The sequence below is a fragment of the Bombina bombina genome, chromosome 6 (assembly GCF_027579735.1).
Source record: "Bombina bombina isolate aBomBom1 chromosome 6, aBomBom1.pri, whole genome shotgun sequence".
Classification (NCBI taxonomy): Eukaryota; Metazoa; Chordata; class Amphibia; order Anura; family Bombinatoridae; genus Bombina; species Bombina bombina.
The window spans coordinates 9,206,858-9,218,879 of record NC_069504.1 but is presented as its reverse complement, the minus strand read 5'-3'; the positions used below and the strand labels follow the sequence as shown (position 1 = coordinate 9,218,879).

The window sequence follows — 12,022 nt, the reverse complement described above, 5'->3', positions numbered from 1 at the left end:
GAGGAAATGTTATAAAATCAGTGTGTAGGGTTTCTGTCCTGACTATATCTATACCGAACTTTCCTCTCATAAACTGGAAAGGGGGGATATTTCAGTATCACCTGAGGGTAAGATTTCAAAAGATTCAGTCAGTGTAATTCCTTCCTCTGATGCTGATGATCTATTCTTCAGATTTAGCTAGAGCTCCTCCGTTTACTACTTAATGGAGGTTTTAGCTACCCTGGACGACTCTGATACTACGGTCATAGTCAATCCAAGACAAGTTCTGTAGCGTGACCTACATGGCGGAAGTTTTTCTTGTACCCACAATTGCTGTCGGTTGGCGATCCATATTCCAGGAGTGGACATCTGGGAGGTGGACTTCCTATGCAGGCAGACCTTTCACCCGGGGGAGTGGGCACTCCATCCCAAAGTGTTTTCCAGCCTGATTCTAAAATGGGGTCAGTCGGAATTGGATCTCATGGTTTTTTGGAAGAATGCCAAGCTTCCGTGGTACGGGTCGAGGTAAAGGAAAGCTCAGGCTGTACTGATAGACGCTCTGACGGTACCTTGGAATTTCAGTCTTGCATACCTATTTCCTCCGTTTGCTCTTCTACCTCGAGTCATTGCTCGAATCAAACAGGAGAGGGCATTGGTGATCCTCCTCACACTGACATGGCCTCGCAGGATATGGTATGCAGACCTGGTGGACTTGTCATCTCTTCCACCTTGGAGACTTCTGTTGAGGAGAACCTTCGAATCAAGGGCCCTTCTTTCATCCAATGCTAGTTTCTCTGGAGCTGACTGCTTGGAGATTGAACTCTTAATTTTATCCAAGCGGAGTTTTTCAGAATCGGTCATAGAGACCATGATTCAGGCGTGTAAACTTGTAACTAGAAAGGTTTACCATAAGATAGGGCGTAAATATCTTTAATGGTGTGAATTCAAGGGCTACTCCTGGAGTAGAGTTAGGATTTCTAGAGTTTTGTCTTTTCTCCAAGAGGGTTTGGAGAAAGGATTATCAACAAGTTCCTTAAAGGGTTACATTTCTGCCTGACCTATTTTGTTACAAAACGTCTGGCAGATGTTCCAGATGTGCAATCGTTTTGTCAGGCCTTGATCAGGATCAGGCCTGTGTCCAAGCCAGTTACTCCTCCATGAAGTCTTAATTTGGTTTTCAAAGTTCTTCAAGGAGTTCCGTTGGAGCCTAGGCATTCCTTAGATATTAAGTTGTTATCTTGGAAAGTTTTATTTCTTGTTGCTATTTCTTCTGCTCGCAGAGTATTAGAGCTCTTGGCATTGCAGTATGATTCCCATTACCTTATATTTCATTCAGATAAGGTAGTTTTACGTACTATATTAGGATTTCTTCCTAAAGTTGTTTATGATCGAGACATTTTTAGGAGATTGTTGTTCCTTCCTTGTGTCTACAATTTGGATGTGGTCCATCCCTTAATATTTTACCTGTAGGCGATTAATGATTTTCGTCAGTCTTCTGCTTTGTTGGTGGTTTTCTCGGGATAACGTAAGGGACAGAAAGCTACGGCTACTTCTCTTTCTTTTTGGCTGAAGAGTATCATACGTTTTGCATATGAGACTGCTGGACAGCACCCTCCAGAGAGAGTTACGGCTCATTCACGAGGGTTGTCGTTTCCTCATGGGCATTCAAAAATGAAGCTTCTGTGGAGCAGATTTGCAAGGCTGTCACTTGGTCCTCTCTTCACACTTTTTCAAAATCTACAAATTTGATACTTTTGCCTCGGCTGAGGCCGTTTTTGGGAGAAAGGTTCTTCAAGCAGTGGTGCCTTCCGTTTAGGTTCCCTGTCTTGTCCCTCCCGTATCATCTGTGTACTCTAGCTCGGGTATTGATTCCCAATAGTAATTAAGATGATCTGTGGACTCACCGTGTCTTTCAAAAGAAAAGAAAATATATGCTTACCTGATAAATTTATTTATTTTTTGACACGATGAGTCCACGGCCCACTCTGTTTTTCAAAGACAGGTTGTTGGTGATTATAAACTTCAGACACCTCTGCACCTTGTTACTTCCTTTCTCTCCTTTACTTCGGTCAAATGACTGGGTTGGGAGGGAAGGGAGGTGATATTTAACAGCTTTGCTGTGGTGCTCTTTGCCACCTCCTGCAGGGAAGGAGTGGTATTCCCAATAGTAATTAAGATGATCCGTGGACTCATCGTGTCAAAAAAGAAATAAATTTATCAGGTAAACATAATTTTTTTTTGCGCGCATTGGGTTAGCGATTTCAGATTTTTTTTTTACTTTCAACTTGTAATAGAGTGCTACCTATGCGCGCAAAAACCTTACTTCTAGTGGCAGTGTACAAGCGGGAGAGATAAATACCGCTCCACTTGTAATCTGCCCTGTATGTTTTATTTTTCATAACATTTCTTACATTTTTAAATGTTTAGGAGACACAGATATCTTTGGGATTGCTAGGAGGGTTAGTGTGCTAGGAGGTCTTACGCACCTTTTTTTCTTCATTTTTTAAAGAATAGATCCTTAATCTGCACTAATGTCCTTCCTGTTATCTACTGTCCCATGTGTCATTGTCATGTGTTTCAGGCAACTGGATGAGGTCGGGAGATCTGTTTTCAAGGAGAATGTGCGTCTCAAGGAGGCTTTTTCATATCATCTGAGTGAAATGGATGAGTTGAAGAAGGAGAAAAAGCATCTGATGGATGGAAATTCTGAGCTGTTGCAGGAAAAGGTACAGGGGGCTGGATTATATGTAATACCCAAACCGCTACTCCTGACCCAACACAACCTCACCCTACACAATTACATACTCTAATCCAGCAGTACTGCCCCTTCACACCTAGTACTGACCCAACACAACCTCACCCTACACAATTACATACTCTAATCCAGCAGTACTGCCCCTTCACACCTAGTACTGACCCAACACAACCTCACCCTACACAATTACATACTCTAATCCAGCAGTACTGCCCCTTCACACCTAGTACTGACCCAACACAACCTCACCCTACACAATTACATACTCTAATCCAGCAGTACTGTCCCCTTCACACCTAGTACTGACCCAACACAACCTCACCCTACACAATTACATACTCTAATCCAGCAGTACTGCCCCTTCACACCTAGTACTGACCCAACACAACCTCACCCTACACAATTACATACTCTAATCCAGCAGTACTGCCCCCTACACACATAGTACTGACCCAACACAACCTCACCCTACACAATTACATATTCTAATCCAGCAGTACTGCCCCCCTCACACCTAGTACTGACCCAACACAACCTCACCCTACACAAGTACATACTCTAATCCAGCAGTACTGCCCCCCTCACATATAGTACTGACCCAACACAACCTCACCCTACACAATTACATATTCTAATCCAGCAGTACTGCCCCCCTCACACATAGTACTGACCCAACACAACCTCACCCTACACAATTACATACTCAAATCCAGCAATACTGCCCCTTCACACCTAGTACTGACCCAACACAACCTCACCCTACACAATTACATACTCTAATCCAGCAGTACTGCCCCCTTCACACCTAGTACTGACCCAACACAACCTCACCCTACACAATTACATACTCTAATCCAGCAGTACTGTCCCCTTCACACCTAGTACTGACCCAACACAACCTCACCCTACACAATTACATAGTCTAATCCAGCAGTACTGCCCCTTCACACCTAGTACTGACCCAACACAACCTCACCCTACTCAATTACATACTCTAATCCAGCAATACTGCCCCCTACACACCTAGTACTGACCCAACACAACCTCACCCTACACAATTACATACTCTAATCCAGCAATACTGCCCCCTTCACACCTAGTACTGACCCATCACAACCTCACCCTAAACAATTACATACTCCAATCCAGCAGTACTGCCCCCTTCACACCTAGTACTGACCCAACACAACCTCACCCTACACAACTACATACTCTAATCCAGCAGTACTGCCCCTTCACACCTAATACTGACCCAACACAACCTCACCCTACACAATTACATACTCTAATCCAGCAATACTGCCCCCTACACACCTAGTACTGACCCAACACAACCTCACCCTACACAATTACATACTCTAATCCAGCAGTACTGCCCCTTCACACCTAGTACTGACCCAACACAACCTCACCCTACACAATTACATACTCTAATCCAGCAGTACTGCCCCCTACACACCTAGTACTGACCCAACACAACCTCACCCTACACAATTACATACTCTAATCCAGCAATACTGCCCCCTACACACCTAGTACTGACCCAACACAACCTCACCCTACACAATTACATATTCTAATCCAGCAGTACTGCCCCCTACACACCTAGTACTGACCCAACACAACCTCACCCTACACAATTACATACTCTAATCCAGCAGTACTGTCCCCTTCACACCTAGTACTGACCCAACACTACCTCACCCTACACAATTACATACTCTAATCCAGCAGTACTGCCCCCTTCACACCTAGTACTGACCCAACACAACCTCACCCTATACAATTACATACTCTAATCCAGCAGTACTGTCCCCCTTCACAACTAGTACTGACCCACCACAACCTCACCCTACACAATTACATACTCTAATCCAGCAGTACTGCCGCTTCACACCTAGTACTGACCCAACACAACCTCACCCTACACAATTACATACTCTAATCCAGCAGTACTGCCCCCTTCACACCTAGTACTGACCCAACACAACCTCACCCTACACAATTACATACTCTAATCCAGCAATACTGCCCCCTTCACACCTAGTACTGACCCAACACAACCTCACCCTACTCAATTACATACTCTAATCCAGCAATACTGCCCCCTACACACCTAGTACTGACCCAACACAACCTCACCCTACACAATTACATACTCTAATCCAGCAATACTGCCCCCTTCACACCTAGTACTGACCCATCACAACCTCACCCTAAACAATTACATACTCCAATCCAGCAGTACTGCCCCCTTCACACCTAGTACTGACCCAACACAACCTCACCCTACACAACTACATACTCTAATCCAGCAGTACTGCCCCTTCACACCTAATACTGACCCAACACAACCTCACCCTACACAATTACATACTCTAATCCAGCAATACTGCCCCCTACACACCTAGTACTGACCCAACACAACCTCACCCTACACAATTACATACTCTAATCCAGCAGTACTGCCCCTTCACACCTAGTACTGACCCAACACAACCTCACCCTACACAATTACATACTCTAATCCAGCAGTACTGCCCCCTACACACCTAGTACTGACCCAACACAACCTCACCCTACACAATTACATACTCTAATCCAGCAATACTGCCCCCTACACACCTAGTACTGACCCAACACAACCTCACCCTACACAATTACATATTCTAATCCAGCAGTACTGCCCCCTACACACCTAGTACTGACCCAACACTACCTCACCCTACACAATTACATACTCTAATCCAGCAGTACTGCCCCCTTCACACCTAGTACTGACCCAACACAACCTCACCCTATACAATTACATACTCTAATCCAGCAGTACTGTCCCCCTTCACAACTAGTACTGACCCACCACAACCTCACCCTACACAATTACATACTCTAATCCAGCAGTACTGCCGCTTCACACCTAGTACTGACCCAACACAACCTCACCCTACACAATTACATACTCTAATCCAGCAGTACTGCCCCCTTCACACCTAGTACTGACCCAACACAACCTCACCCTACACAATTACATACTCTAATCCAGCAATACTGCCCCCTTCACACCTAGTACTGACCCAACACAACCTCACCCTACACAATTACATACTCTAATCCAGCAGTACTGCCCCTTCACACCTAGTACTGACCCAACACAACCTCACCCTACACAATTACATACTCTAATCCAGCAGTACTGCCCCTTCACACCTAGTACTGACCCAACACAACCTCACCCTACACAATTACATACTCTAATCCAACAGTACTGCCCCTTCACACCTAGTACTGACCCAACACAACCTCACCCTACACAATTACATACTCTAATCCAGTAGTACTGCCCCCCTCACACCTAGTACTGACCCAACACAACCTCACCCTACACAATTACATACTCTAATCCAGCAATACTGTCCCCTTCACACCTAGTACTGACCCAACACAACCTCACCCTACACAATTACATACTCTAATCCAACAGTACTGCCCCCTTCACACCTAGTACTGACCCAACACAACCTCACCCTACACAATTACATACTCTAATCCAGCAGTAATCCCCCCCTCACACCTAGTACTGACCCAACACAACCTCACCCTACACAATTACATACTCTAATCCAGCAGTACTGCCCCTTCACACCTAGTACTGACCCATCACAACCTCACCCTACACAATTACATACTCTAATCCAGCAGTACTGCCCCTTCACACCTAGTACTGACCCAACACAACCTCACCCTACACAATTACATACTCTAATCCAGTAGTACTGCCCCCCTCACACATAGTACTGACCCAACACAACCTCACCCTACACAATTACATACTCTAATCCAGCAGTACTGCCCCCTACACACCTAGTACTGACCCAACACAACCTCACCCTACACAATTACATACTCTAATCCAGCAGTACTGCCCCTTCACACCTAGTACTGACCCAACACAACCTCACCCTACACAATTACATACTCTAATCCAGCAGTACTGCCCCCTTCACACCTAGTACTGACCCAACACAACCTCACCCTACACAATTACATACTCTAATCCAGCAGTACTGCCCTCTTCACACCTAGTACTGACCCAACACAACCTCACCCTACACAATTACATACTCTAATCCAGCAGTACTGCCCCTTCACACCTAGTACTGACCCAACACAACCTCACCCTACACAATTACATACTCTAATCCAGCAGTACTGCCCCCTTCACACCTAGTACTGACCCAACACAACCTCACCCTACACAATTACATACTCTAATCCAGCAGTACTGCCCCCTTCACACCTAGTACTGACCCAACACAACCTCACCCTACACAATTACATACTCTAATCCAGCAGTACTGCCCCTTCACACCTAGTACTGACCCAACACAACCTCACCCTACACAATTACATACTCTAATCCAGCAGTACTGCCCCTTCACACCTAGTACTGACCCAACACAACCTCACCCTACACAAGTACATACTCTAATCCAGCAGTACTGCCCCCTCACACCTAGTACTGACCCAACACAACCTCACCCTACACAATTACATACTCTAATCCAGCAGTACTGCCCCCTTCACACCTAGTACTGACCCAACACAACCTCACCCTACACAATTACATACTCTAATCCAGCAGTACTGCCCCCTTCACACCTAGTACTGACCCAACACAACCTCACCCTACACAATTACATACTCTAATCCAGCAGTACTGCCCCCTACACACCTAGTACTGACCCAACACAACCTCACCCTACACAATTACATACTCTAATCCAGCAGTACTGCCCCCTTCACACCTAGTACTGACCCAACACAACCTCACCCTACACAATTACATACTCTAATCCAGCAGTACTGCCCCCTTCACACCTAGTACTGACCCAACACAACCTCACCCTACACAATTACATACTCTAATCCAGCAGTACTGCCCCCTACACACCTAGTACTGACCCAACACAACCTCACCCTACACAATTACATACTCTAATCCAGCAGTACTGCCCCCTTCACACCTAGTACTGACCCAACACAACCTCACCCTACACAATTACATACTCTAATCCAGCAGTACTGCCCCCTTCACACCTAGTAACTGACCCAACACAACCTCCACCCTACACAATTACTTACTCTAATCCAGCAGTACTGCCCCCTACACACCTAGTACTGACCCAACACAACCTCACCCTACACAATTACATACTCTAATCCAGCAGTACTGCCCCCTACACACCTAGTACTGACCCAACCACAACCTCACCCTACACAATTACATACTCTAATCCAGCAGTACTGCCCCTTCACACCTAGTACTGACCCAACACAACCCTCACCCCTACACAATTACATACTCTAATCCAGCAGTACTGCCCCCTTCACACCTAGTACTGGACCCAACACAACCTCACCCTACACAATTACATACTCTAATCCAGCAGTACTGCCCCCTTCACACCTAGTACTGACCCAACACTACCTCACCCTACACAATTACATACTCTAATCCAGCAGATACTGCCCCTTCACACCTAGTACTGACCCAACACAACCTCACCCTACACAATTACATACTCTAATCCAGCAGTACTGCCCCCTTCACACCTAGTACTGACCCAACACAACCTCACCCTACACAATTACATACTCTAATCCAGCAGTACTGCCCCCTTCACACCTAGTACTGACCCAACACAACCTCACCCTACACAATTACATACTCTAATCCAGCAGTACTGCCCCCTTCACACCTAGTACTGACCCAACACAACCTCACCCTACACAATTACATACTCTAATCCAGCAGTACTGCCCCCTTCACACCTAGTACTGACCCAACACAACCTCACCCTACACAATTACATACTCTAATCCAGCAAGTACTGCCCCCTACACACCTAGTACTGACCCAACACAACCTCACCCTACACAATTACATACTCTAATCCAGCAGTACTGCCCCCTTCACACCTAGTACTGACCCAACACAACCTCACCCTACACAATTACATACTCTAATCCAGCAGTACTGCCCCCTTCACACCTAGTACTGACCCAACACAACCTCACCCTACACAATTACATACTCTAATCCAGCAGTACTGCCCCCTTCACACCTAGTACTGACCCAACACAACCTCACCCTACACAATTACATACTCTAATCCAGCAGTACTGCCCCCTTCACACCTAGTACTGACCCAACACAACCTCACCCTACACAATTACATACTCTAATCCAGCAGTACTGCCCCCTTCACACCTAGTACTGACCCAACACAACCTCACCCTACACAATTACATACTCTAATCCAGCAGTACTGCCCCCTTCACACCTAGTACTGACCCAACACAACCTCACCCTACACAATTACATACTCTAATCCAGCAGTACTGCCCCCCCTCACACCTAGTACTGACCCAACACAACCTCACCCTACACAATTACATACTCTAATCCAGCAGTACTGCCCCCTTCACACCTAGTACTGACCCAACACAACCTCACCCTACACAATTACATACTCTAATCCAGCAGTACTGCCCCCTTCACACCTAGTACTGACCCAACACAACCTCACCCTACACAATTACATACTCTAATCCAGCAGTACTGCCCCCTTCACACCTAGTACTGACCCAACACAACCTCACCCTACACAATTACATACTCTAATCCAGCAGTACTGCCCCCTTCACACACCTAGTACTGACCCAACACAACCTCACCCTACACAATTACATACTCTAATCCAGCAGTACTGCCCCCTACACACCTAGTACTGACCCAACACAACCTCACCCTACACAATTACATACTCTAATCCAGCAGTACTGCCCCCTTCACACCTAGTACTGACCCAACACAACCTCACCCTACACAATTACATACTCTAATCCAGCAGTACTGCCCCCTACACACCCTAGTACTGACCCAACACAACCTCACCCTACACAATTACATACTCTAATCCAGCAGTACTGCCCCCTTCACACCTAGTACTGACCCAACACAACCTCACCCTACACAATTACATACTCTAATCCAGCAGTACTGCCCCCTACACACCTAGTACTGACCCAACACAACCTCACCCTACACAATTACATACTCTAATCCAGCAAATACTGCCCCCTTCACACCTAGTACTGACCCAACACAACCTCACCCTACACAATTACATACTCTAATCCAGCAGTACTGCCCCCTTCACACCTAGTACTGACCCAACACAACCTCACCCTACACAATTACATACTCTAATCCAACAGTACTGCCCCCTTCACAACCTAGTACTGACCCAACACAACCTCACCCTACACAATTACATACTCTAATCCAAGCAGTACTGCCCCCTTCACACCTAGTACTGACCCAACACAACCTCACCCTACACAATTACATACTCTAATCCAGCAGTACTGCCCCCTTCACACCTAGTACTGACCCAACACAACCTCACCCTACACAATTACATACTCTAATCCAGCAGTACTGCCCCCTTCACACCTAGTACTGACCCAACACAACCTCACCCTACACAATTACATACTCTAATCCAGCAGTACTGCCCCTTCACACCTAGTACTGACCCAACACAACCTCACCCTACACAATTACATACTCTAATCCAGCAGTACTGCCCCCTTCACACCTAGTACTGACCCAACACAACCTCACCCTACACAATTACATACTCTAATCCAGCAAGTACTGCCCCCTTCACACCTAGTACTGACCCAACACAACCTCACCCTACACAATTACATACTCTAATCCAGCAGTACTGCCCCCTTCACACCTAGTACTGACCCAACACAACCTCACCCTACACAATTACATACTCTAATCCAGCAGTACTGCCCCTTCACACCTAGTACTGACCCAACACAACCTCACCCTACACAATTACATACTCTAATCCAGCAGTACTGCCCCCTTCACACCTAGTACTGACCCAACACAACCTCACCCTACACAATTACATACTCTAATCCAGCAGTACTGCCCCCTTCACACCTAGTACTGACCCAACACAACCTCACCCTACACAATTACATACTCTAATCCAGCAGTACTGCCCCCTTCACACCTAGTACTGACCCAACACAACCTCACCCTACACAATTACATACTCTAATCCAGCAGATACTGCCCCCTTCACACCTAGTACTGACCCAACCACACCTCACCCTACACAATTACATACTCTAATCCAGCAGTACTGCCCCCTTCACACCTAGTACTGACCCAACACAAACCTCACCCTACACAATTACATACTCTAATCCAGCAGTACTGCCCCCTTCACACCTAGTACTGACCCAACACAACCTCACCCTACACAATTACATACTCTAATCCAGCAGTACTGCCCCCTTCACACCTAGTACTGACCCCAACACAACCTCACCCTACACATTTACATAATCTATTCCAGCAGTACTGCCCCTTCACACCTAGTACTGACCCAACACAACCTCACCCTACACAATTACATACTCTAATCCAGCAGTACTGCCCCCTTCACACCTAGTACTGACCCAACACAACCTCACCCTACACAATTACATACTCTAATCCAGCAGTACTGCCCCCTTCACACCTAGTACTGACCCAACACAACCTCACCCTACACAATTACATACTCTAATCCAGGCAGTACTGCCCCCTTCACACCTAGTACTGACCCAACACAACCTCACCCTACAACAATTACATACTCTAATCCAGCAGTACTGCCCCCTACACACCTAGTACTGACCCAACACAACCTCACCCTACACAATTACATACTCTAATCCAGCAGTACTCGCCCCCTTCACACCTAGTACTGACCCATACACAAACCTCACCCTACACAATTACATACTCTAATCCAGCAGTACCTGCCCCCTTCACACCTAGTACTGACCCAACACAACCTCACCCTACACAATTACATACTCTAATCCAGCAGTACTGCCCCTTCACACCTAGTACTGACCCAACACAACCTCACCCTACACAATTACATACTCTAATCCAGCAGTACTGCCCCCTTCACACCTAGTACTGACCCAACACTACCTCACCCTACACAATTACATACTCTAATCCAGGCAGTACCTGCCCCCTTCACACCTAGTACTGACCCAACACAACCTCACCCTACACAATTACATACTCTAATCCAGCAATACTGCCCCCTACACACCTAGTACTGACCCTCACCCTACTCAATTACATACTCTAATCCAGCAGTACTGCCCCCTTCACACCTAGTACTGACCCAACAC

The 12,022-nt window shown here is 46.3% G+C and overlaps 1 protein-coding gene across 1 annotated transcript in view; it reads left to right on the top strand.

The window, feature by feature from the left end:
* BBOF1 (basal body orientation factor 1) overlaps positions 1 to 12,022 on the top strand; it is a 168,846-nt gene that overhangs the window by 144,920 nt on the left and 11,904 nt on the right. The window contains exon 7 of the mRNA XM_053716305.1: positions 2,561 to 2,705. Coding sequence (XP_053572280.1) covers positions 2,561 to 2,705 — 145 coding nt within the window. The remainder of the gene's footprint in view (positions 1 to 2,560; positions 2,706 to 12,022) is intronic.